General features: G+C 40.0%; 1 protein-coding gene and 1 long non-coding RNA gene across 2 annotated transcripts; one reads left to right on the top strand and one right to left on the bottom strand.

The window, feature by feature from the left end:
• The first annotated feature begins 1,481 nt into the window (after positions 1–1,481).
• LOC141554496 (uncharacterized) lies at positions 1,482–4,688 on the top strand. Its single transcript, XR_012485880.1, has 3 exons — positions 1,482–1,555; positions 3,208–3,273; positions 3,873–4,688. It is a non-coding gene; the product is annotated as an uncharacterized LOC141554496 (long non-coding RNA).
• A 5,149-nt stretch (positions 4,689–9,837) lies between these two features.
• On the bottom strand, positions 9,838–26,101 carry LOC141550079 (interleukin-9 receptor-like). Its single transcript, XM_074280317.1, has 7 exons — positions 26,034–26,101; positions 24,934–25,112; positions 23,038–23,177; positions 22,419–22,635; positions 14,744–14,849; positions 13,990–14,074; positions 9,838–10,341 (listed from the first exon to the last, which is right to left on the bottom strand). Exons 1-7 carry the CDS (start codon positions 26,099–26,101, stop codon positions 9,838–9,840), a joined length of 1,299 nt encoding a protein of 432 aa, XP_074136418.1.
• Between the last annotated feature and the right edge of the window lie 1,394 nt (positions 26,102–27,495).

Genomic DNA, 27,495 nt, shown 5'->3' with positions numbered 1-27,495 from the left:
CTCCCTTTTCAGAAAGCATGCATTCTAGAATTGATCTACTAGGAGTGTATTTTGCCTTTCTGCCCACCTCCTGAATATCTGATATTAAAATTAAATTGTGTTCAACCCAATGCTTAACTGTTCTGTATGTATTTCATCAATTCAAAGGTGGTTAACAGGGAAACTACGATAGTTCTACACACGGAGAGAAGATTTTCTCTAATTGTCTGGGATTGCTGAGACTTGAATCAAACTAAAATGATTTTATTGATGTCTAATGAGCTAGTATTTGTAAAGCCGTTAGCATAGTACCTGTCACATAGTAGGCACTTCATAAATAGTTGCTCTTTTGCCTTCACTTCTCTGGCAAATTGACTTGTTAAGGAGAAGCTTGAGAAAAGCAAAGTATAGACACCAAGAGATTTGAAGTAAAGGTTCTAATTCTAAAGCAGCAAATTTGAGTTCTTACTCATCACTGAAACTCAGAAGAATGATACTGATAACTGAAAATTGTCTTTAGAAGGCATGGCTTATTACAAAGGGAATAGGTAGCATTCTATATTAAGATAAACACATGTAAGGAATTCTAGAAAGCCGAAAGAGGAAGCTTTATAGAGAACATTGGTGTAAAGTTCAATGGAGGGAGAAACAGAAGGCATTTTTCTATAACACAGGCAGCTGGACAGCAAGAAATACAACCAGAGTTCAGGAAACACATCACAAGCCTAGCAAAGAGTCATGATATAATAGTAATGTTATTCTAGGGTAGCTAGTAAGAGATGTCATCACACTTTCTTCCCTATCACCCTCTATAGCAGAGAGGAAAATTTTCATTGTCATGATGCCTCATACCTTAGGTTAATATGTACCCCTCACTTCTTTGCCTCCATCTCCACTCAACCCTCTATTCCCATATAAATTCTGTCTGAAACAGGACTTAAGAGGATCCTAAGAAACAGAACTTAAGAGGCTGAGAAACTCCTGCTTCAGATCTGATACCGTTGGACTGAGTTTGATTTTGTAGACCTATTTCTGTCTCTGCTGGATTATGGTATGGGTTTAGTACAACTCACAGTGCCCCTAATCCCATACTCCAGCTCAATGTTTAGCGCAACCTCCGGTCTCATAAATACTTAATGGACTGCCAAACTGCCCCGACTCTCGCTTTCTAGTCAATCCCCAACCTACAACTTTTGCAACCACTCTCACATTGAACAGCTGTGCAACTTACTTCCCAATCTAATTCTAACACATAAACAATATATTCTTACCCACTGGTTCTTCCCAAATTATTGCATTCATAGCTCCTGAATGGCATCAACTCTGAGGCAATCTCCTGATTTTTAATTCCCCCACGTTCCCTCATCACCAACCTGAATAACTGCAAACATCTGTCCCTACTATAGTAGACCAGAAGGAAATCTTCAGTGACTGGATACACCTGTTTTTTGCATTTCCCTTATTAACCCCTAGAGAATTCCAAATTCCTGAAAAAAATGTCTTCCCAATCTGCATTTCAGTCAACAAGAATTTTTTTTTCAGTTTTAAAGCCCTTTTACTCAAATAGAATTTTCAGGTAAATTATTACTCTTGCTAAATGTTCTCTATTTCCACAATTTCACATACATACATACATATATATGCATATATATATTCTTAATTCTTATTTTATAGCATGTTTGTTTATTTTTTCAAATATATTTTATTTTAAATTTATGAAATAAAATAAGCATTTATAAAGTATAGTATAATAAAAAGATGATTGCACATGAAAATGCAAATCTATTCTGTATAACTTGCTATTCCTTTTAAATAGAAGAGATTTGAATATTTAACAGAGAATTTTATATTTGATCTGTAGGTAATAGGAAACCACTGAAGTTTATTTTCATCACTGAAATTTATTATATTATAGACAGACCTATGCTTTAGAGAAATAAATTTGAGAACTGAATGATGGATTAGATAGGAAAGAGACTTTATTACAGTAGTCCAGATATGAGGTGATAAGAGTGTGTTCCAGGGTAGTGAAAATCTCAAAGAGAGAAGGGAATATACGAACAATGTTTTGAGGATAGAAATAGCAAGACTTGATAACTTCTTGGAAATGGAGAGGAAAAGAAAAGAGAGTGATGAGTTAAGTGTAACAATCTAGATTGCAAGCCCGGGTGACTGGGAGGATGGTGGTATCTTCAACTCTAATAAAGAAATTAAAAATAAGGAAGGGTTTAAAAGGAAATTTTTAATTATTTATTTATAACATTCTTTTTTGAAAAATTTTGAGTTTCAAATTCTCTCCCTCCCTCTTATCCTTTCTCCACCTACTGCAAAGGCAAGAAACATGATATCAATTGTAATGTGTAATGTGAAATCATGTAAAACATTTCCATGTTAGCCATGTTGAAAAAGAAAAAGAAAGTGGAAAAGTTATTCTTTAATCTGTATTCAGACTCTATCAGTTCTCTTTCTGAAAGTTGAAAGCATTTTTCATCATGTCTTTTAAAATTCTCATTGATCATTATCATAGGTAGAAAAAGAATTGATTGTGTCTGAATACAGATAGAATCATTGTCTCTCTCTTGTTTACTTTATTTTTCTTGATTTTTTTTTTGATGGGAGAAGGAGGGAGATTTATATTTTCTTTTACAATATGAGCTTTATGGAAATGTTTTGCATAACTTCACATGTGCTTTCTTAATGGAAGTTGGGGGTAGATATAAGGGAGAGAATCTAGAATTCATAGTTTTAAAAACAAACGTTTAAAAATTGTTTTAAAGGTAAATGGTAAAAAATTTTAGAAGAAAAAAGAATGAATATATCAATTAAGTCCTCTCTGGCTGTGCTCACTATCAATGTGGCTTTTCAAATCAAAACTCTTATCCCTGGTCACCATTCTCCTATCTGTGTTGTCTCCCACTTTAGAATTTAATGTCCTTAAGTTCACTTTCACATTTATATCCCCAGCACTCAGCCTTGCATACTCAACTCATACCCTTGCACAGTGCCTGGCAAATCATAGTACTTAATAAAGTTTTTGTCATCATTCCTTATTAATCATACTGTCTTCCCTAATGTCAAATCCCTAGCTCTAGCAACAGATTTTGCTGCTACTTCAGCCTTTTGGGATTTCAGAACCCAGAAATAGCCTTGATACCTGTGCAAATTGGTTTTTTGGTTTACATGAGCTTGAATTCTAATTTGGAGACCTCACAGTCAATTCTCTCCTAGGACAAGATTACTCTTCTCTTATCCTGGCATTTACCTATTCACCACTACTTGCCAGCTCTGATCCAGGTAAGATCTTGTAGTAGCCAGCTTCTTAGGGCTCCACACAATGGGATGCAAAGAGAGGCAATTCTTTTGAGGGACAGTTTTTAGCATAACTTTTTAATTCCACATTTTTAACATACTTCCCCAATTCTTCTTTCCATAGTCCATAAAGTATTTGTCAAATCCTTCTGAATATAGGTTATATTTCCTCCCTAAATCAAACTTTTATAAAAGACCAACATAATAAATAATCAATAATATTTGTTTGGTATGTTTATGTATGTTGTTCTTCTCCCCCCAAAAATCTCATTTTAAGTGGCAGCTTATATTCAATCTAATTTTATATTTTGCGGTTAAATACTTTTGCACAAAGGCTCAAAAGCTGCAGTAGATAGTATCACATAAGGGTATAATTTTCAAAGCTTGTTTGGATTTCACAAAGGCCTTGATCCCAGTCTGGAGTCATGAGCAATGCAGGAACAAAAGACTAATTTGTGATGTCCAGTTGTGTTCCCAAATCCAGGCAACTCAAGGTTATATCACCAGTCTGCCTACGGAGTATACTTTGACTACAGTTAAGTTTGTGCATCAACATAATTCAGTTTTTATCTTTCCTCCCCTAGGACAGCTCAGCAACTGAACAGTAATCTAATATTGTTATGACAGTGAGTCCCTGTAGCTCTGTGGTGTGGTCAGCCCAGATAAGCAGGAGGCCCAGGAAGTGGATTCTGGCTGGTATTTATATACACCAAGTGGTCAGTTTTTGATGCTCCTACCTGCACCTGTTTCCCATATACATAGAACTCAATTCTCTGACATGCTCATAACCTCCTCTCTACTTGAGTTTCTACAGCAAGGATCATTCTATCCCATTTTCTAAATCCCTAGGACTCAGAGGCCCAGACTTCGATAGACTTCTTCCAAGGATAGTTCTACCTATTGAAGAAAAGGCTTCCCTAGCAACCCTGGACAAGCAAACAGGAAACCTGGCTTTAAGTCCAGGCTCTAACCGTTATGTGACAAAAGTCACTTTCCTTCTCCAGTGCTCACTTTCCTCATCTCTATAAAGAAGAGGTTGCTCTGGGGGGTTTCTAAGAGCCTTCTTACTGATCTTCTACATTTTATGCTGTAAGGTCCCTTTCAGACACACTAGATACTAAAGCACCCTCTAGCTCTAACAATTTACCATCTTCTTTCCAAGGACCTTTAGGATTCTGACACTATGAATGAGCCCATAGAGAACAAAACATAAAGTAAAGAAACTGGCTTATTTATTTTTATTATAAAATTTTTGTTAATTTTCTCCCTTCTCTCTGACGCTTACATGCTAGTCACTAGATTTAGCATTACCTAATTAGTGCTTTGTCTTTTCAGGTGTCTCCCCCCTCTTCCTTCCAACCCAAAGTGCTAGAGTTATTTCCTCCCTGTGACAGTCTTTCCTTGCCCCCACCCCATCTATCCAGCATACCTCAATTACCTTGCTTAATACATGATTGTTAAAAATAAATGTTAAATATATTTTTACCATGTTTAACATATATTGCATTACATGCCATCTATGGGAGGGGGTGGGGGGAAAAGAGGAAAAATGGAACACAAAGTTTTTCAAGAGTGTGTTGAAAAAGTTATCCTTGTATAGGTTTTGGAAATAAAAAGCTTCAATTAAAAAATATGACTAATATTGGAATAAATGTTACATGGTTGCACAAATAAACCTATTTCAAATTGCTTACCATTGCATAGCAGAGAAAAGGGAGGGGTGGAAGAAAATTTGGAACTCAATACTTTTTAAATGTATGTGATATTTATCTTTCTGTTTATTAAAAAATAAAATATTATTTAAAAACAAAAACAAAAAAATTAAATGTTAAAATTATCTTTACATGTAGCTGGGGATATTTTTAAAATTTAAATAAATGGTTATTGATTGATTATCCCATAATTCCTCTGTCAGTTCCTTTAAGTCTAGCTGGCTTAGTCTGTTGGTCAGAATCCCTTCCTGCAAATATGTATATCTTGAATATACACAATTTCAGAACTTCTCCAGTTTGACTATCTTATTCTGAAGACATCTTTCTGTCTTCCTGACACCCACCTGGATTGCCTTTCCACCTGGGATCTTTCAGGGCCTAATTGCTCCTCCCAGACCTCTATGAGCACTTTCTCCTCTGATTTCCCAGATAATCATGTATGGAATACATCTACTGGGGATGGTAATTGGGATTGATAATTTCCAACTAGATTTATTGACAGCACACCCCTGATTATTTGGATTGTGAATGAGAGAAATACATGTTCATCCCTGGGATTATGGAGCTTTCATAAGGGAGGTGGCTAGAGAGAATTAATGAAGAGCAGACTAGGTAGTATAGTGGTACTCAGTAGACCTGACTTTAATGTCTCAAGCACTAACTATCTATATGATCTCAAGCAAAGCATTTGACCTCTTTCTCATCCTGAATTTCCTAATCTGTAAAATGGAGATAATTATCTAGTACCTACTTTACAGGGTTGTGATGAGGATCAAATGAGATAACATGTAAAATCATTTGGAAAATCTTAGCATGCTATATAAATGCTAGCTATTTTAATTTTCATTATCTTTGGTAAATCATGTAATCTTTCTCTGTAAATTGGGGAAATGGGATTTACCTACCTGTGTAATGACAATTCACCACCAGAGGGCACTGAGAATACCAGCTCAAGCTGCCCTTCTATGGGCAATCATTTGCCATTCATCTGTTACCTTGGTCCTCACTTGGACTCTGCCTAGATTCAGATAACTAAGTCTAAAGGTGTGTCTGGCCACCAAACCAATCAATTGTTTCTTGACCCCATCAGTCATTCCATTTCATTTTTTCATTTGCCTCATTGAATCACTTTTGCCAAGATTATTATTTTTACAATTTTATTACTTTACATTTCTTTAATTTCCAAAGATGTCTTTCCCCTTCCCATACTCAGAAAGCCATCCCTTGTAACAAAGAATAAAAAGAGGGAAAAAAGCAAATTTATAAAACTAATACAACTACTATATCTAACCGTATATACAATTGTGTTCCAATAACACACAATTCATCGTCTGCCAGCTCTCCAAAGAAGGGGGAGGAGTGCATCTTCTCATGATTCAAGATCATGACAGCCCTTTAGAAAACATTTATAAGAGGTGTTATTATACCCCTACCTCAGTAATTACAGAGGGCTCAGACTGAATCCCCAACCAGAGATAAAAAGCTTGATACAAGGCCTAGACATCTCTCTTCAACAATCACTCAATGACATTGAGCTAGATACAAACGACTTCTTTAAACAAGTGGACAAGGACTAAATCCATCAGGTGAAGCGGGATGCTGCATAATAAGTATATTAGGATTGGCTATGAACATTTGATCACAATTTATTGGCCTATATAATAATGCAAGCTAGTTTGGAATTATTGAGCAGTTTTAAGTGCTAGATAACCCAGATGGAAAGCACTTCCAGCCAAGACCTTAAGAGGGAATTATTGAAAGAAATCAGAGAAAGAAAAGAGGTTTTTAACTCCACTTTGACCTTGTGAACTTTAAAGATTAGACAATTTGGACTTCCTGAAGATGTCTTCAGAATAGTTAATAGCAACATCAGAGCCAAGGAGAAATTAAATACACTGAAGAAAGATAAGTTCAGGACTCTCCAAGGAGCCAGGGTAACTTCATGAAGGTCCCACAAAATAGAGAATTGGATTTCCAGGAACTGTGAGTTATCTCCTTTCCTACATATGCTTTAAGCTTGGGCTTATTTTTCCTACACTTTATATACACTGATGAGAGAATTGTCCCAGTTTTTGGAGTGATTTTTGAAAAGCTAAATCTGACTTGCTAATTGATATTAATTGATAATCAATGAAGGAAGCAACCTGATGGGGGCCCTTGAGCTATAGCACTAAAGGACCACCCCCAATCGCACTATATTTTCCCTAGGACACTGAGAGGAGAAATACATAGCCACCTTTGGGGATTTAGCTTGTTGATGAGAATGGAGGTTTGGAATTATTAGCCCCACAGCCTGTGCTACACATTTAATCAGAGAAGTAAGAAAAAAAAGATTAACAAAGCCATTACATCAAAGTACCCATCTCATCTCAGGCCATCACTAACCTTTAGCCCTCTATTCTCAATCTTCCAAGGAATAGGAAATAGCAAATACTTGGAATGTCAGTTCTTAGGGGTATCCAGAGGGGAACTGAACAAAGGGCTTCCATAACTTAAACTGTGCTGAATATAGGAAATATAAAGTGCTTTTGGTGGCTGTCATGACCCCTAACTTCCTAATCTTTGAGATCAGCTGTATTAATTCATTGATATCTCTATCCCATTAGCCTTGAAAGTAAAGAAAGCTGGGCTAAAGAAAGGGAGTGTTGCCTTGCTATAGCAACAGCAAATGGTACGAGGGTGATGTGGAAGCTGGCTTGTTCTTTTTTATTATTATTATTCCTCTTTTTCAAACTTTGGGGTTCTTCTCTTCAGATTTCCCATGCCCATCTCAATCTCCAGATAGATTCTGCATGAATGTTTTCACTTTATCTGTTTTCATCACAGCTGACCAGGACAATGTCATTTGAGGAGGAGAGGATTTGGATTCAAACTCAGGTTTGATGCTTATTCCTGTGTGATCTCAGGAAAGTCAGCTAATTTCCCTGGGTCTCATTTTACTCCAAATATAAAATGAGAAATTAGGGTTTTATGGCCCATGGGCCACTTCAACTCTATGTCTTCAGCCATCTTTTGCCTCTAAAAATTGATAAAATAACTTTGACTAAATTTTCAGGCTGAAGAGCTAAAAGGTGACTTCCTCCTGAATGTTCATTTAGAAGAAATGACTTTGAATCAGTTTTCCCACACTTTAAATCTTTTTTGTCCCTCCCCTTGCTCAGGTGATAGTCAATGGAAATTCATGTTAATATTCACCTTAAAATCAATAAGGAAAGTTAACCTCTTGATGTCTCTCTCTATACAATGAATTCCAAGCCAAGTGGAACCTATTAAAACTCTTCTGGTTTGGATAATCCAGATCATGACTCCTTTACTATGTAGTGAACCATGGCAACCTGTCAGTGACTAATATTCCATGATATTGCCCCTCAAACAGAGACCTATAAAGGATGATGAAATAAGATGGGAGCATTCTCTGGTGGCCAGAGGTCATGAGGAATGGACCTAGGGTTGTCTTTTACTTATAATAGGCTGCCAGATCTCCTCACCTGCAAACCTGGACCTCTAGGTTGGGCTAGATTCTCCCAAGAAAGAGCTCAATCTATATTTCTTCAAATATGGTCATTTAAATTTATCCCTAGAAGGGGATTAGACCTCACAAGTCTTGTAATTCAATGGACTTGTCTTATAGAAGAAACTAAAGCTTTAAGAGGATAAGTGAATTTTCTAATACCGTGTAGCTCATAAACAAGAAGGCCCTACATCTTCTGAGGGTATCATAGTAGAGGTCCTTAACATTTTTGATCTCATAGATGCCTTTGACTGTCTGGTGAAGCTTGTGAACCCCTTTTTGGAATAAAATTCTTAAATACATAAAAGACATGGGATTACAAAGGAAGCAAATTATCTTGAGATATTAATAATGGTACAACTGTCTCCACAGTTAAGAGCTCCTGCACTTTTCCATCGTGATCCTGGGGGGAACCATACAGAAGAATGGTCTGGACAGGGGATAATAGAGGCTGAGAGAAAGAATGGGGTCAGGTGCCTTAAGTGGCAATGAGTCAGAATAAAGTTTAACAGTGTGTACAACCCAGAGACCAAAGGGGGTAACTGGTAAATTTAAGACCAAAATCAGTAAAAGAAAAAAAAAAAAAGAAGAAGGATCTATGACAGGGAGCTCAGGAGGCAGCAGTATTATCCCTTTCTATTCCATCAACCTTGAAGGGATGTAACCCTCTACAGGACACTTGCCAACTTCCTCTATCCCCTTTGTGTAAAAAGGCTTGTGGGATGGGGATGTGTCAGGATGTGACACACTGGGAACTGTGGAAGAGACAAGGAATAAAACCATCCATTTGTTTGTCCTTATATCCCCAATGCTATGCCTTGACTCCAGTAAGTGCTTAATAAAGGTTGAATAGAATTGAACAATTAGCCAAGGAAGGAAGAAGCAGGGGCTAGAGTTGGCCCAAGACCCTTGACGCCACATTGGAATGTAGGGACTTGCTGAAACTTTGGTCTATTTTGCTCAGAATTTTACACTATGCACATAAGAATAATAGAGGTCTGCCAGGCTGAACTCATTTGAATGAGTCTTAACTAAGGACTTTTGGCACTTTGGGCACAAAAAGATGAACAAAAGGGAATTAGGCCCACGATGTGATCTGCATGGATTGTTAGGGGGGTCAGGGACATTCACACTCTACTCTAGGAGAGAGTATGGAGGTGAAGGAAGGCTCGTAGGTGCTTCCTACCAACCGGCAGAAATCTATGGCTCCTGGCTTCCTGTGTTCTGACCCCCTGGCCACTTAAAATTGGACATTGTTACCCAGGCAGGGGTATCTGAATGTTGGTGAGCCGCAAGAAGGGGCCTGCTCTTTGAAGACTGGGGAATTCATTGACCCATGCTGGGTACTGGGTCCTGAAATTCTCCAGCAGGTGCCAAGGGCATCCCACTGCCATACAGGGTACAGTAATCACTATTGCTGGGAGAGCAGCTCTCCGGGGCCTGATCCTCTTGCTTCAGGGAAATGGGTGGGCATCTTACAGCTAATGAACTAGCCTGGCTGGCTCCAGGGAAGTCTGGGGGACCCTGAGCGTCACCACGATCACCATGCCCATCTATTACCACCCCAGAGAGCTGCCAAGTCTTCAGTTCTTCAACCCTGAGGTACTTAGACTCTGGGTCCTTCTGCATTGTCTCCTCAGGGACTCTGGGCTTACAGGGATCCTCCTCATCCATGGCATCTATCTTCTTGGGTCTCTTCGGGAAGTAGGTGAGATGAGAAATTGACTCCTGGAATATGAGTCCCAAGAGCTCATCTCTGGTCAAGACCCTCCTATCCATGGCCCCCTGCCTTCTGAGCTGGGGACCAAGGAGGTCAGATTGGGCCCAAGTCTGAAACACAAACAGAAATGCCTGAATGGAGGGTAAGGGTCCCCAAAATGGATCACTCACCAATTAGTTACACAAATGCAGTCATGTCCTAGGGCTTCAGCTGAGCTGGCTTATAACATTCACTCATTCAACTCATTCATTTGAACACACACTGACTTGTACTTCCTTCTTCCAAGCCTTTGCTAATAACGTCCTTCCTTTGCTGTGGAATATTCCCTCTCTCCACTCCTGATTGTCAGTGAAATGATTCGAGGTCTGGCCTTAATCCTACTTTCTCTTCCTCCATCCCCACCAGCAAGAGGAGTCCTCTTCTGGACTCTGAGCATTTCTTAATCAATTAACATGCATTTATTAAGGAGCTACTTACTGCTTGATGCTATGCTAAGGGTTGAGCACACAAGAAAACAAAATGAAACAGTTCCTGCCTTCAGGAAACTTATTTACTACAAGGGAAAACAATGTGTACACAGGAAAGTATATGCAAAATAAATACAAGGCAGATGGGGAGGGACTGTTGGGGGGATATCAGGAAGGAGGTGCTTCTTAAGCTGAGTCTTGAAGGAAATAAAGATTTTTTTATCTATCACTGATTACACCAATATTGCTGGTTATGAGTCACCATATATCATAATCATAAAATTGTGGTAGATTCTTAACGGTCAAGACAATGGCTTATTCTTTTCTGGCACACACACAACACACACATGCATGCACACACATAAAAGGGACTTATCAAAGGTGAGGAAGATATAGTTAGAAGGCATTTATGTGGAAAAAAAAAAGATCTGGGGGCCCCAGTGGAAGAGGAGCACAGGCTCAAAGTGCTTCTAAAACACTAGTAGGAAAAAAAAAAAGAAACTAGTAGGCTCTTAGCCTGAGTTAAGAGATTTATCATATCTAGAATGGAAGGTGATAGTCATCATGTCTCCTAGCATATCCACAGTATTTATGTTCAGTCTCTCCCTTGATGTCTAGAGCTAAGTGATCAGAATGATAAGCTCTGAAACTCTATCATGCATGGGATTGGTTGAAGGACTTAGAATATTTAGCTTTGAGAAGAGAAACCTAGTAGGAAAACAGTTTTTGTGAGGGGGAGGGAAGATACAGAGGTCCCTGGGAAAGGGAAGACAAGCTTAATTTGACTAAGCAGTGAAAAAGGAGGCAGAAGGAAGTGATACATGAAGGCACTGAGGGGGCAGGATACCCTGAGAGTTAAAATGGGACTTTCCTGTGTGGAAAGGTTAGGTCATGTATTCCTGATGAAATGAAATATATCCCACACATATGACTCCAAAAGTCCAATAGGGTACCTTTAAGAGGCAATAAGTTCCCTGTCCTTAGATGTCTTCAAACAGAAGCTGAATAATGCTTTGTCAGGAATGTCCTAGGGGGACGTGATACTTGGTCAGCCATGGATTGGACTAAGTAACCTACTTTCCAACTCTCAGATTCTGCAGGGATTCAACTATTTGGGGGGCTGTCACGTGGGAAAAACAATTTGACTTGCTCTACTTGACCCCAGGGGGCAAGTTTAGAAGTAGTAAATTGCAGAGGCAGAATTTAGCTCAATATAAGGAAAACCTTGCCAATAGGATTTTCCAAAAGTACAATGGGCTGCATCAGGAAACAATGAGATTCCCATCTTTAGAGGTCTTCCATTAGAGGATGGATGACTACTACTGGGGATGTTTTGGAGGGGATTTCTGCTCAGGTACCAGATGGCTTTCAGAGGGTCCTTCAGAAATCTTTTCCAGTTGTGAAATTCTTTGGGATCTAATATTTACTGAATCTCTCATGAAATTTGGTTTGGACTCTTCCTGTGCCTTTTATGTACTGATTTGTATCACAATTAGTTGTGCATGTCTCCATTAGACTGTAAAGTTGCTGAGAGCAACATCATCTACTTCTCCTCTGCATCCTTCCTGTCTCTCACACACACTGCTAAGGAGAGAGTCTTCCCCATATAGAATCTGAGGTTTGCTGAATTCAATCAAGTACCATATTGAATGACAATCAGAACTGCAACTTATTGTTTGAGCTTGTGTTTCCCCACTCTCCACAGAAGCATTTCTTAATGGGATCTCTCTGTAAGCCCCTGAGAAGATTGAGAGAAAGGAGATGGTAATCTACTGGTTTGGGTCTCTCTCTGGCTGGGGAATGCAAATGATTTAGTGGCAAGAAGGATAAGGAATACTAGATCTGGAGAAGGAACTTAGGGTCTATCTTTGACAGGGAAAAAAGCAAGAATGTGCTGGGCTTTGAGGATTTCCCAAGAAGGGATCCCCATCAAAAGGATGCTGAGAATGAGAAGTGTGACATGGATGAGATACGGGGATGCTTCTGTGTCATCTACCCAGCTCTGTCAGGAGGTTACCATCCTCAGGCTTGAGATCTGGGGTAAGGACTTTCAGAAGAGCAGCCCCAGTTTCAGAGATGACTCTGCCCTTCCTCTACTAAGTCATGTTTTTTGTCCTTTGCAATTTATGTACCCTTGGGAGATGGATATTATAAGTGCTATTATCACCATTTTGTAGAGAATAATAATAATAAGCATAGCTGAGCTTTATATGGCCCCTTAAGGTTTACAAAGTGCTTTAACACACAAAGTATTATTTCATTTGATTAACATAAAACCTCTGCTGGGCAGCTAAGTGGAGCAGTGGAGAGAATGTTGGAGCTGGAGTCAAAAAGATACAAGTTCGGACTAGCAGGATAATTTCAGAGAAGCCTAGAGAGCCTCATATGAATTAATGCAAAGTGAAATGAGCGGGACTGGGAGATCATTATACACAGCAACAACAATACTATATGAGGATCAATTCTGATGGACGTGCCTCTCTTCAACAATGAGATGATTCAAACCATTTCCACTTTTTCAGTGATGAAGAGAGTCATCTACACCCAGAGAGAACCATGGGAACAGAGTGTGTAACACAACATAGCATTCTCAGTCTCTCTGTTGTTTGCTTGCATTTTGTTTTCTTTCTCAGTTTTTCCTTTTCTTCCTTCTTGATCTGATTTTTCTTGTGCAACAAGATAACTGTATAAATTTATATTGGATTTAACATGTATTAGACTACTTGCCAGCTGGGGAGGGGTGGAGTGAAGGAGGGGAAAATTTGGAACAAAAAGTTTTACAAGGGTCAGTGTTAGAAAAATTACCCATGCATATGCTTTGTAAATAAAAAGCTTTAATAAAATTAATTAATTAATTAATTTTTAAAAAAGATACAAGTTCAAATCCAGCTTTAAATATTTTCTAACTGTGTGACCCTGGGCAACTTACTTAAACTCTGCAAGTTGCCTCATCTATAAAATGGGGATAATAAATCTCCACGGTTGACGTGAGGATGAAATGAGATGTTTATAAAGTGCTTTGCAAACTTTAAATGGCTATATGAATTCTGGTATTATTATTATTGACCTTATTATCTCCATTTATGGATGAGAAAACTGAGGATCAGAGAAGTAACTAACAGATCTGTGGTCCTAAGGGTATTCACAGACTATTGTGTTTCTATGGCTCTCCCTATGACATTTCCATTATCTACTGCCACCAATTAGGGGGAAGAGGTATGAGAGACCCATCCAGAATCCCTGGGAACAGCCCTTGGGGCATGGGGAGGAGGCGTAGCTTTCCCAGATTACCTGAAAGTTTCCATTATGTACAGTGTAGAGGGGCTTGAAGAAAGCTGCGGGCGAGGGCACGTTCTGGTAGAAGGTTTTCTTCACTCTGAAGGGCAGTAAGACAAATCAGTTAGGGCAAGGGGTCCTGGGGGTGTAAGGGGAAGCGTGACTGGAAGGAGGCAAAACCTGACATAGCAGGGACCTAATGAGTGAGGGGAGGCAGGGAATTCCTGAAGGATCTGAGAGGGAGGTTATCTGATCCAACCATGAGGGACCAAAAATCCCCACCCTTCACCATAACCTCGACAAATTATTATCCCACCTCTGGTTGCCAGTGAACTCACTACCTCTCAAGGCAGGCAGCCCACTGGACTTTGGGACTTACTTATGCAGGATCCCAGGGTCGTCCAGATAATAAGTAGCAAAGGCAGAATTCTTTGACTCCCAAAGCAGCATCATTTCTACTACACTACACTGTAGAGCCATAGCTAGGAGAAGATTACTGGGACTCTGCCATAGAGCTTCCACAACAGGGTCACAGCTTCCTCTTTGTGGCAAACTTACTTCCCCTCCTCTTCCTCTTTCCACAAAGTGCTACTACTCAATTGCATGGGACTAGGAAGCCATAAACGCAGTTATGGCGCTCTCAAAAGGGCTTTCTTCCTTCTTAGAGCTCCAGTCTCCTAAATTATGCATTGTCGAGATCCACCTCCCCCAAACAGTGGGGTGGACAGTGACTGGGAAAGGGAGACCCAGTCTCCCCGGGGGTTTCTACCTGGGAAATAGCTTGAAAAGGATGTAAGGCAGACTGATCAGGAAAAGGAAGATGGAGAAAATGATGATCATGCTGATAGGGCCTTCTTGGGATGGGGAGGAGACATCTGGAAGAGAACAAATTATCAATCCATTAGTACTGCAAGATAAACTTCTGGGTAACCCAGCCTTCCCCTCACGGCCAGTAAAATGAACAAATGAATTCAAGTGCCACTGCAGACAAGAAACTGAAGCTTCAGATGGCAAAGGCAGGGTATCTTATTATAAATAAAGTCATTTTAGCAACCACCATGGAATGTAGCAGAAAGGATCTTGAAATCTAGGGACCTGGGTTTAAGCAGAGCCACAGCTGGGGCAGAACTGACACTTTCCCCCAGAGCATCAATAGCACTTTCAGCAATAGCTGATATTAATAGCAACAGCTAACGTGTATAATAATGCTTTCTATACTGACAAATATTATTTCATTTTCACTGGCTTCAGTCACCATCTCCATGCAAATTCTCCCCAAGTTCTCCCAAACCTGAATCTCTAATTGTCTGCTGGACATATCCACCTATATGCCCCAATTGCACCTCAGACTTATTATGTAGCAGTTCACATCAGCCTTTCTAGGCTTTTCCAAAATCACCCTGCTCGTTATTTCTTATAAAACAATAATATCTGGAGAAGCTTCTTTACTTCTGTTTGCCTTGGCTCTCTCATCTTTAAAATGGAGATAATAATAGCACCTACCCCTAGAGTTGTTGTGATAATAAAAAGAGGTCATGCATGTAAAGTATTTTGCAAACCTTGAAGTGCTATGCAAATGCCAGCTGTTATTATTATCAGAATATCTAGCAAAGAGGAGGCATTAAAACAATACGAATCTCAAGAATCTGTGCTTATCTCAAGTTCTCTGTAGAATGGACTTTTTTTTTTAGAAGGGAGGGGAAGATATGCTTCCATGGAGATGAGATAATTGAAGTTTAGGAACTAAAGAGCTCCACTTTATTATGCCAGCCTGCACAGGGGAGGAGGAGACACAGTGTCTTTACCACACAATCAAACACCAACCACTTATCTTATAATTAAGATTATCTTATATTATCATCTTAATTCGACATATAATCTTCCTCAGTTTCCTAATCAGTAAAGGGTAGATGCCTTAATATTGCAGCAATCTGTGTGGGTTCTTTGGATTGTCATAGGCATAAAATGAGGTCGCATATGTGAGGCACAAAGAATTCTGTGAACATTTGGCTGATATTCCTATTTTTTGCCATGTCTCACAAATAAGAGAATGCTAATACTGGGTGTTTGTAAAAATTTCCAAAGAACGTTCATTTTCATAATTTAATTCCACAATCACAACAGCTCCTTGAGGGAAGTTGGGCAGATCCCCATTTTACAGATGAAGAAACTAACATTAGAGAAGTTAAGGAACTTGCTATGGACTACATGGAGCAACTAGGTGGTACAGTGGATAGAGCACAACGTTGGAAATCAGGAAAATTCATCTTCACGAATTCAAATCTGGCCTCAGACACTTATTAGCTGTTCAACCCTGGGCAAGTCACTTAGCCCTGATTCCTTTAATTTCCTCATCTGTAAAATGAACTGGAGAAGGAAATGGCAAATCACTCCAGTATCTCTGCCAAGAAAACCCCAAATGGGTCATGACTGAAAACAATTGAACAATAGCAACTAGAAGAACCAAATAGCTAAAAAGCAAACTAGAACTCAAACAGAACCTAGATTGGGAGGGTTGTCTTTGAGGTGCTGAATGAACATCCAACATGCCCTCTGATTTGTCTCCCCAACACATTCTAGCACTGTGCTAGACATATCATAGATGTTCAAGAAAGCAAATCGGTATTGATCAGAGAAATGCAAATTAAGACAACTCTGAGGTATCATTACACACCTGTCAGATTGGCTAAGATGACAGGAACAAATAACGATGAATGTTGGAGGGGCTGTGGGAAAACTGGGACACTGATGCATTGTTGGTGGAGTTGTGAAAGAATCCAACCATTCTGGAGAGCAATCTGGAATTATGCCCAAAAAGTTATCAAAATGTGCATACCCTTTGACCCAGCAGTGCTACTCCTGGGCTTATACCCCAAGGAACTACTAGAGAAGGGAAAGGGTCCTGTATGTGCCAAAATGTTTGTGGCAGCCCTTTTCATAGTGGCTAGAAGCTGGAAGATGAATGGATGTCCATCAATTGGAGAATGGTTGGGTACATTATGGTATATGAAGGTTAGGGAATATTATTGCTCTGTAAGAAATGACCAGCAGGACGAATACAGAGAGGCTTGGAGAGACTTACATCAACTGAGGCTGAGTGAAACGAGCAGAACCAGAAGATCATTATACACTTCAACAATGATACTGTACGAGGATGTATGCTGATGGAAGTGGATTTCTTCAACATAGAGAAGAGCTAATCCAATTCCAATTGATTAATGATGGACAGAACCAGCTACATCCAGAAAAGGAACACTGGGAAATGAATGTAAACTGTTATTTTTACCCTCTGAATCCAATTCTTCCTGTGCAACAAAAAATTCGGTTCTACACACATATATTGTATCTAAATTATACTGTAATATATTTAACATATATAAGACTGCTTGCCATCTGGGGGAGGGGGTTGGGGGAGGAAGGGAAAAAATCTGAATAGAAGTAAGTGCAAGGGATAATGTGGTAAAAAATTACCCATGCATATGTACTGTCAAAAAATGTTATAATTATAAAATAAAATAAAAAATTAAAAAAAAAAAAGATGTTCAAGAAAGACTTGCCAAGTTAATGGAAACAATTTAAATTGAACTGAATAGACAAGCAAGTAAATGCGGAGAGCAGTGGAATTGGGTTCAAATCCCAACTCTACTATTTGGCTGTATTGTTGTTCAGTTATTTTTTATTCCTTCTTGCCCATTTGGGGTTTTCTTGGCAAGATACTGGAGTGCTTTGGTATTTCATTCTCCAGCTCATTTTACAAATGAGGAACTGTTCAGTAAACAGAGTTAAGTGACTTACCCAGAGTTACACAGCTAGTTAGCATCTGAGGCCAAATTTTAACCCAGGGAAATGATTCTTCCTGACTCCCAGCCTGACGCCCACTGAACACCCTTTAGCTGTGTGGCTTTAACAAGTCATTTAATTATTTTCGCACCTTGATTTACTCCTCTCCAATAAAATAAAAGAATTGGCGATTCCAACAGATTAGTGATGGGGAGAGTCATCTGCATCCAGAGAGAGGACTGTGGGGATTGAGTGTGGATCACAACATAGTGTTTTCACATTGTTATTGTTTGCTTGCTTTTGTTTTCTTTCTCATTTTTTCCTTTTTGATCTGATTTTTCTTATGCAGTGGGATAATTGTGGAAACGTGTGTAGAACAATTGCCCATGTTTAACATATATAGTTTACTTGCTGTCTGGGGGAGGGGATAAGGGGAAAAAATTTGAAACACAAGGTTTTGCAAGGGTAAATGTTGAAAATTATCTTTTGCATGTATTTTGGAAATAAAAAGCTATTATAAAAAATACAATAAAAGGGCTGAACTAGGTGATCTTAAATGTTCCATGACCTCATGAATTGAAATTCTACTTTCCTTCCTGTTTTATTTCAAATTTATCCTGTGTAAGGCTTATTTGTACATAGTGAATTTGTATGTTATCTCTTCCATTAGACGGTAAGCTCCTCAAGGTCAGGGACTATCTTTTACCTTTCTTCATATCCCATATTCTTTAACATATTAACATAGCAGGTGCTTGAGAAATGCTTAATGACTGATTGAATAACTGCATCCTCCCTTTTTGAGCTCAAATAGCTGATAGCAGGGAGTTATACCTTCTATGAATGATACAGTTACAGTCCAGGCCTTTTGCATCTCATGAAATCCACCCCCTCCACCTGTCCTTGGAATGCTCTCCCCACTCAGAAGGCAAAAATGGAAAGCTGAGCCTGAAGCTGGACCTGGAGAGGAATCAGCACCCCTAGAGTTAGGGCCACTGCTGGAGCGGCTCTGGGCTCCTCTATGGGCCTCATCTCTTAATCTGTCCAGCCATTTAGGCTCCTAGAGCCTAAATGTATCCTGGAGAGTTCCAAGCCCCACCACCCCAGTTTGCAGTCAGCTCCTGACACCCTACTTTGGCTGTGTGCCAGGGCATAATAAATAGTTCTCAGGGGCTTCTGAGCAAATCCTCCTCTCTCCAATTATCTTCTATTTTTGGCTTCTCCCTTCTGCTTCCATACAACTCCCCTGTCTCCTTAAATTGTCCTTTTCTTAAAAAGAATAATTGTAATAATAATAATACTTCAATAAACCAAAAACTTTGCAAAGCAATTTCTTCACAACAACCTCCTTGATAAGTAATGCAAATATTTTTGTTCCTATATTCAGATAAGGAAACTAATTCTCAGAAAATTGAAAGGGCTGTCCCAGGTCACAGACTTACTAAATATTGGATTTATGAATCTGATCATAATATCTCTGACACCTAATCCAGGAGAGGCAACATGGAGTATTAGGGCACTAGATTTGGAGCTGGGAAAAAACTCTGGTTCAAATCTCACCTCAGATATTTATTAGCTTATTAAGAAACTAGAGAAATTATTTAACTTCTCTGTGCCTCAGTCTCCTTATTTGTAAAATGAGGAGGTGGTAAAATACAGAGACTTTCAAGTTCTCAATCTATGATCTTACTTACCCTTTATACCATGTAAGATTCTCAGTTTTCCAAAGTTAACGAATGCATTTCTGGAAAGATTTTGTCTCAGATCAAGACTTGAATCTGTTCTGTTTTGACACAACAAAGTACTCATGTTCTTTTGGGAACAGACAGTTGCTTTATTTAAGCATCAGCACTAAGATACACAAGCATGGACTCCTCATAGTCTCCCAGTGTCTGTAAAGGTCCTCTCACTGATCACATTTGGAGGCAGATCCATTCCATCAGCCTAAAGAGTTCCACAGAGAGCAAGCCTTTGTGTCCACATGTCCTTCAGAGAGGCCCTATCTTCCCCTACAGGTGACCAACCACCCAACCAGGGGCCCATGCTTATGCACAGCTCACGGCTGGTAGGGGTAGGGACCAGGAATGATCCACAGGAATGGCTACTTCACATGAAAAGCAAAGACCCTGACTGGGTCAGAGTCCAGCTGATGGGGGTTGAAGTCCCTTTAAGATTCCTCTCTGACTGCCCATGGCTGATCTTGATTCACAAATCCTGGTCAAAGGCACCCTTTGAATATCTGGACCCAGCCCACCATCAGCTCAGCTTCCCCCAGCCCTCACCTGATCTGAGCTAACTGAAAAGCCGCCAAGAACTTGGGGTATCGCCCATCATCTTCTAGGTATAAAAGAAACAAGCCTGAGCGCTCTCTTTGCAGGAGCCCTTCCCCCAACACATGGTATCCTTCCAGCCATGTAAGGGTTCCTGCCTGCCCAGTGGCCACCTCTGGCCCTGGCGTCTAACTGAGCTTTACTTCCAAATTCCTACAATAAACCTTTTATTTATCAATCTAGGTTTTGGGGGCCTGTAAATTCATTTTACAGGGGACACTGCACCTCATGGGATTATCTTACTATGTGCCAAGAAATGGGGTTCCCCCTTTCCTTTCCCTCATTACAGCATCTGTACTCCCCTGCTAGCTGTGTGGTCTTGAACAAATCATTCCATTCACTGTGTTCCTCTCTCTGTAAAATGAGAAGATTGAACTAAAGGATCTCTAAGGTCTCTTCCAACTCCAAGTTTTAAAACCCCAACTCTGCAGGAAGAAGATAGAGAAGTAGGGAAGAGAGAATCTGAAGGAAGGAGATCTTGGATGGGTTTACCATGATTCCAAAGGCTGACAATAAAGCATGCTACCTTCCTCTTGACTAAGAAGTGATGAATTCAATATAGGGAAGGAAACACATATATTGGGACATGGCCAATGTAGGAATTTGTTTAGCTTGACTGTGCATGCTTGTTGTTACTGTTGTTTGGCTATTTCACTCATGTCCAGCTCTTCACGACGTCGTTTAGAATTTTCTAGGCATTCTCCAATTGATAAATGGCCAAGGGATAAACAGACAATTTACAGATGGAGAAATTAAAGCTATCTATAGTCATATGAAAAGATGCTCTAAATGATTATTGATAAGAGAAATGCAAATTAGAACAACTCTGAGGTACCACCTCAGATCTCTCAGATTGACTAAGATGACAGGAAAAGACAATGATAAATATTTGAGAGGATGTAGGAAAACTGGGACATTAATGAATTGTTGGTGGAATTGTGAAATAATCCAACATTTCTGGAGAGCAATCTGGAATTATGCCCAAAGAACTATCAAACTGTGCAAAAAAACTATCAAATCTGCATGCCAAGGAAATCATAAAGGAGGGAAAAGGACCCACATGTTCAAAAACATTTGTAGCAGCTCTTTTTGTAGTAGCAAAGAATTGGAAAATGAGTAGATGCCCATCAATTAGGAGTGGCTGAATAAGTTGTGGTATATGAAGTTAATGGAATATTATTGTTCTATAAAAAATGATGAACAAGCTGATTTTAGAAAGACTTGGAAAGATTTACATGAACTGATGCTGAGTGAAACAAGCAGAACCAAGAATACATTGTATTCAATAACAGCAAGAATGTGTGATGATCAACTATGAAAGACTTTGTTCTATTCATCAGTTCAGTGATCCAAGGCAATCCCAATAGGCTTTGGATAGAAAGTGCCATCTGCTTCCAAAAAAAGAATTATGGAAATTGAATGTAAATCATCATATGCTATGTCCACTTTTTTCTTTTTTTTTTTTGTTTCTTTGTTTGTTTTTGTTTTTTGTTTTTTCCTCCCATATTTTTTCCCTTTTGTTCTGAGTTTTCTCTCCCAACATGATTCATAAAGCAATGTATATTAAAAATTAATTAATTTTTAAAAAGAGGATATAATATATAAACAGCTAAGTTTATACCTGATAACTTACTGAGGAAAGAAGGAATGCTAATAACTAAAGATTCCTCTCTGACTGAGGACATATGCACATAGGTAAGTTTATACTTGATAACTTGTCGAGGAAAGAAGGAATACTAATGATTTATGAGAATAGGAGATGATGTGATCTTTGCCTTAATAAAAACTAGGAAAATTTGGATATCTTCCCAAGCCTTGCCATTAACTCTACCTTGGACAAATAATTTCTTTCCTCAGAGCTCCAGTTTTCCAATCTTAAAAAAGAGTGATCTGTAAAGTTCCTGTCAACTATAAGGTTGTGTGGTTTATCCTTCCTGAACTGATGCCTTAGAGTTTCAAGTTAGGAATCTCAAGTATCTCAAGCATGACCTTTTATAGATGACCCTTGTGGTTCCTTCCAACTCCCCCCTCCACCCCAATCTATTGAGCCAGTATCTCAAGCATGACCTTTTATAGATGACCCTTGTGGTTCCTTCCAACTCCCCCCTCCACCCCAATCTATTGAGCCAGAACACATGTCCATTGTCCCCATGAAACCCATCAGGCAAAGTGCCCCAGACCATCACAGCAGGGGGTTCCCCAATCACTCTTTGTACCCTTAGATGAGAGCACATTCCAATAAGGTGGCTCATGGCTGTTAGTAGGGAGACTCAATGATTCTCCCAGAGAGATGGATGTCTGGGAAGCTCCCAGAGTAGCAATAGCAGGCTCACTTACCTAGAGAGTCGGGAGACTGGAACTGCAGGACTGGACTCCACTCACTCCATTGGCTCTGATAGCTGAAATCTGCTTCCTTGTCACCCAAGGGTTCACCTATTTCTTGAGAGCCCAGGCGAGAGCGCAGCCGGATCTCATAGGTTAAGCCAGGGGCAAATTCGAAGGCTTCAATGGTAGCCTCAGTTACTCCCACAATGTGATCTTTATGTCTTGCCCTCTGTGGGGGATTCATACACATGTCAGTGGGCAGGCCCCAAGCTCAAGGGAGATAGCTTGGGTCCTGGGCCTCCACAAGCCTAACCCCTACAAACCCAGCTTGTATTGAATGTAAATATCTCCCAGCCCCTTTCTGCCTTACAGCAATAATAGTCTCCAACTCTTGGGCCTTTGTGTCCGGATGTCTGTTGTAGGTCAGCAGCCTTTAAGCAGTAAGGACTGAGTCAATGCCCACTTTTCTGAGGCAGGTAAGACACAGTTTGGATGCTAAAGAATGTCTTAGGAGGAATGGGATTGGGGATGTTGGTGTTGGGCTGTAAACAGGCTATAGAGGCTAGGAAAGACTTTTTAAGTCAGAAACACCACCACCCCAAAGCCAAAAAGAAATCTGGGGATGTCTTACCTCCCAGGTTTCTCCATGCTGCTTCAAGGCCAGTTCATAGCTGAGTAACTTGTACAGCTCTTTGAGTGGTGGGCTCCAGGAAACAATGCAGCCTCTAGAGCTAACATTGCTCTGCAGGTTGGAGGGAGGATCGAGCTTGACTGGAACAGAAAAACCCAGCTGAACTTGGACCTGTGGTCTCCTGAAGGCTGCCAGTGCTATTTCTGACTATTTGATGGTGTGGGTTAATTGAACAGAGGTAGGTAGGCCCTTTTCAGATCAGAAGTCCCCTCTATCCCCCAGTTCCATTTTCCAAAAGCCCTGCAGTGCCAAAGGGTGCCATATAGGAGACTGGGGTCGAACAAATGGAGAGTAGCAAGGAACAGGGTGGAAAAGATGCTAGTCATGATGGGTACCCTGAGAGAATCTTAGAATTCTGTGGCTAAACAGTGAGATGAGCCAAATCAGTTCCATTAGAGCAGTAATGAACTGAACCAGCTACACCCATCTAAAGAACTCTGGGAGATGACTATGAACCACTACATAGAATTGCCAATCTCTCTAATTTTGTCTGCCTGCATTTTGGATTTCCTTCACAGGAATTGTACACTATTTCAAAGTCCGATTCTTTTTGTTCAGCAAAATAACTGTTTGGTCGTGTATACATATATTGTATTTTATACTCTAACATATTTAACATATATTGCTCAACCTGCCATCTGGGGGGGGAAGGAGGGGAAAAATTGGGAAAAAAAAGTTTTGGCAATTGTCAACGTTGTAAAATTACCCATGCTCTGGTAAATGAAAACTATTATTATTAAAAAAAAAAAAAAAAGAATTCTGTGGCTAGAAGAAGTCAAAAGTCATCTCTTCCATCTATCTTCCTTCAAATAAAGCAGAGCCTGGTTCCTTCTTCCTTAAGAATCTGCAGAAAGGAGGCTTCATTAATGATGAGATCCCTTAATTGTAGGAAGTTTTTGACTTTCCTGTGTCTAACTGAAGTCCTTCCTTTTGCTATTTAAACTGATTCTCTCTTGTCTGATCTGATCTGGTCTCCAAGAATAGTGGCTTCTGGTCATGCAGCTGGGCCACCTCCATAAAGGAAGGATCCTAGAAGAGGGGCATGCTTCCTTTTGCTGCTGAGAAGTTATTACTCCCCACTTTTTTGCTCTTTCCATCTCCTAGGTACATAGAAATATGTCTGCTAAATAAACTCAAGTGCTTTATCCTGTCTTCCCCAGTTCTTTCCTCAAAAACCCACTCTCCAGTCTGATTCTGAACAGACTCCTAACTCCTAACTCTAGGTCTTTCTCTGCAAAACTGAAGCAGGATAGAGGCATCTGGGGGACAAGGAAGTCCCATAGTATCTCCCCCGACTCAGAGGATGTGAACATACATTAAAGCTAAGTAGCTGTAGCATGGCGTCTTCAAGGCTGTGGGCACAAGCTCATCTTCCTTGGATCTCAGCTACACACTGAGATGCTGACACAGCAATGTTTTATTTTTCTTTGAGGTTGAGTTTGTTTGAGACTAGGTCATCTTATCTCATCAAAGTTGTAAGTGCAATTGCCACTTGATCCTAATGCTGATAATTATAGAAGCTTTAATCTGCCCCATTTTTTCATCCTGAGTTGGTTCATATTTCCTCAGACAATCTGACCATCCATTCCTAGAAATTTACCTTTTTAATGCCAGATTTATTGCCAGCACTCAATCAACTTTAACCCTGGTCTCAGAACCCCAAAATTCAAATGATCCACCAGTCTCAATTTCCCCTATTAATTAAAATTGCAATCATGCACTACCATACTCAGCAACTAAACATGTCATTGTTCCTGAAGGCTGGGCAGTTTTCTTTCCCAGAATATTCAATACTCCTACTCCCATCCCTCCTCTCCTGGATAAGAGAGCACTCACTGTTCTTCCTGGGCAGATACTTGGGGTCCAACAGATACACCACCTCCTCTCCCGATACAGTGACATGGAGCTTAATGGTGAATTCATCAAACACTGTCAGTATGTTATTTGGTGGGAGTTCTAGTGTGCAGGTGCCCATATGGAGGATGCAGCTGTAGTTTTCAGTTGGGTCCAAGTTGCTATAAAGCACAAGCATGGAGGGAGTGGGCTAGTTAGATGTAAGAGGGATACTCCCATAACAGAAAACAGAAGCCTCTGGATTCTTTATCTTTGATCTTGGGACCCAGGCTTTTCCCTTACACCTCCTCCTCCTCTTCTCCACCTCCACCAAATCTGTGGATCCCCAAGGTCCATCTCTTCCATGAAGTGTTCCCTTTCCTGCTCCTCTAGTGTATACTGATTTCCTCCTCTGACCTTCAATTACAAGGGAATAAAAAAACAAATGAAATATGGTCCCTGCTCTCAAGAAGCTTAAAGTTTTAAAGAAGAGGGGAATATGACATGGACGTGAATAATTATAATACACATTGCCATATGATAAAGATCTTAAAAGAGAGATTGAGAAAAGGTACTTTGAGAATGCAAAACATGTAGAGATAAATGAATTGGATTTAAAACTGGAAGGGTGCTTAGATATCTTCCAGTAGAACTCCATTTTGCAAATGAGAAAATTGAAGTCTAGAAGGGTTCTAGTATCCTAGTGTCCAAGGTCACATAGGCAAGAAATAGTAAAATCAGAATTCAAATACTTTCTCGGAATTTCTAATACTGCCTGGAGAAGGTAGCATTAGAGCTGGATTTTACATATATATATACAGACATTTGTCTTTCCCAGAAATCCTGACCTACAGCTAAGCACATAGTAGAAGTTCAGTAAAGACTTGCTGATTGGCTGGCTGGTAACATTTACCAATCACCCACACTGGCCAAGTTAGGAGCCATCCTTCCTGGCTCTGGATCTGCCCTAGGATCCTAGGAAGGAGAAAGTATCCTCCCCTTCCAAATCCTCCCTAAAACTTCTTGGTCCGAGCCTTGAAGTCGGTATTCCCAAATGTCAAAGCTGGGACCCTCCCCCTCCTATGGGCCTGGCTAGAACTTACCTGGTGAAGAGGAGCTGATGGACTTTGTCTTGACTTGGCAGGGTGGTAGTCCAATTACAATGGATCATATTTATGTAATTATTGAGGCAGGTCAAGGCTCCAAGTTGCTGAGCTGTAGTAGGGAGGGATCAAAAAGGGATCAAAAAAGGAACAAGGAGGGTGTTTGGTCTTTAACTTGTGTCTTATTCTCCCTGACACTTCTTCATTGGTCTTCAGAGGTAGGAAAGAGACCTATTTGCCTGAGATTCAGTTCTGAGATAGGGGCCATGGGAAACTGTATGGGAGGAATTCCTCCCTTCATCCTCAAAATCTGAAGAGTACCCAATCAAGGGCTTAATCTAATTAGGGCCAGTCCATGAAGGAAGGATTCTAGAAAGTACCACAGTTTACTATGGAGCAGAATGGGATAAAAGAAAGATGGGAAGAAGGGCTCCAAGAGGAAATCTTTAGCTTCCTGAGGCAGTAGTATCAGAGAGTGCAAATTGAATCACCATATCCCACCCCTCCCCACTCTACTCCTCACCTGCTCCTTCCCCTCCACCAAAGGACATCACACAGAACCAGGTAAGAAGTTGTGCCCTGTAGCCTCTCTTCCCAAAAATGCCCATAGAACATGGCCCTGAAAGAGAAACAAGTTTGAACTTAACAAACATTTATCTAGTGTTTCCCTTAGTGCAAGGAACTGTCCTGGGTTCTGAGGGTGTTAAGATGAAAAATGAAACAATCATTGCCCTCAAAAGCTTACAGTCTAACAGGAGAAATAAATGTACACAGAGAAGAGTAGTAAAAGATAGAAAGTGATGGGATGCAACTAGAGAAACTTCCCAGGGAAAATTTGAGGAAGAAAGAAATCATTTCAGCTGGGAAAATGAAGGAAGGCTTCATGGAGTTCTAACAATGGTGCCCAATCTCTTGCCAAAGAATGGCAGAGAAGCAGTATGGTGCAGTAGAAAGCACACCAAAAAAAGAATCAAGAGTTCTGTGGTAGAGTTCTAACTTTATCACTTGACTTGCTGCTGCCTAGTCTGGGAGGTGTTACTTCTTTATCTCTCTAAACCTCAATTTCCTCATCTACAAAACAGGGCTGATAATCTCTATTCTCTCTACCTCACACTAGACAAGATAAAGCACATAAAAATGCATTATAAGCTATATAAACTATATAAACGTCAACTAACCTCATTACCATGATTAGATTTCCAAAGGACAGATAACCATCCAGCACTCACTAAAATTCATCTGCAACTTCTCCCCAGTGAGTGAGGAGGCTGCTTCGCCTCCAATTCTCCAATTCAATTATAGTTATCCCTTCCAAATCAGGACTTTCCCATAGACATTTCATACACAGTGTGTCAACATAAGAAATTAAATGGGAATATTGGGAGAGCTACAGACAACACATAAAGGCTAGCACATAACACAGAGCCTTAACACAAATTTTACAATAAGATACTATAAACAC

This window comes from Sminthopsis crassicaudata, chromosome 1, assembly GCF_048593235.1.
Source record: "Sminthopsis crassicaudata isolate SCR6 chromosome 1, ASM4859323v1, whole genome shotgun sequence".
Lineage (NCBI taxonomy): Eukaryota > Metazoa > Chordata > Mammalia > Dasyuromorphia > Dasyuridae > Sminthopsis > Sminthopsis crassicaudata.
The sequence above is the reverse complement of the archived record's forward strand: the minus strand, read 5'-3'. Positions and strand labels throughout refer to the sequence as shown.

What these genes read in the sequence shown, in the direction of transcription:
- LOC141550079 (XM_074280317.1), bottom strand. Translation starts at nt 26,101, where the DNA reads ATGATCCATTGTAATTGGACTACCACCCTGCCAAGTCAAGACAAAGTC. An exon ending in GTATCTGCCCAGGAAGAACA is followed by an intron (nt 23,178 to 24,933) that starts GTGAGTGCTCTC and finishes TTTCTGTTCCAG; the next exon opens with TCAAGCTCGATCCTCCCTCC. An exon ending in CCAGTCTCCCGACTCTCTAG is followed by an intron (nt 14,850 to 22,418) that starts GTAAGTGAGCCT and finishes GTTCTCTTCCAG; the next exon opens with ATGTCTCCTCCCCATCCCAA.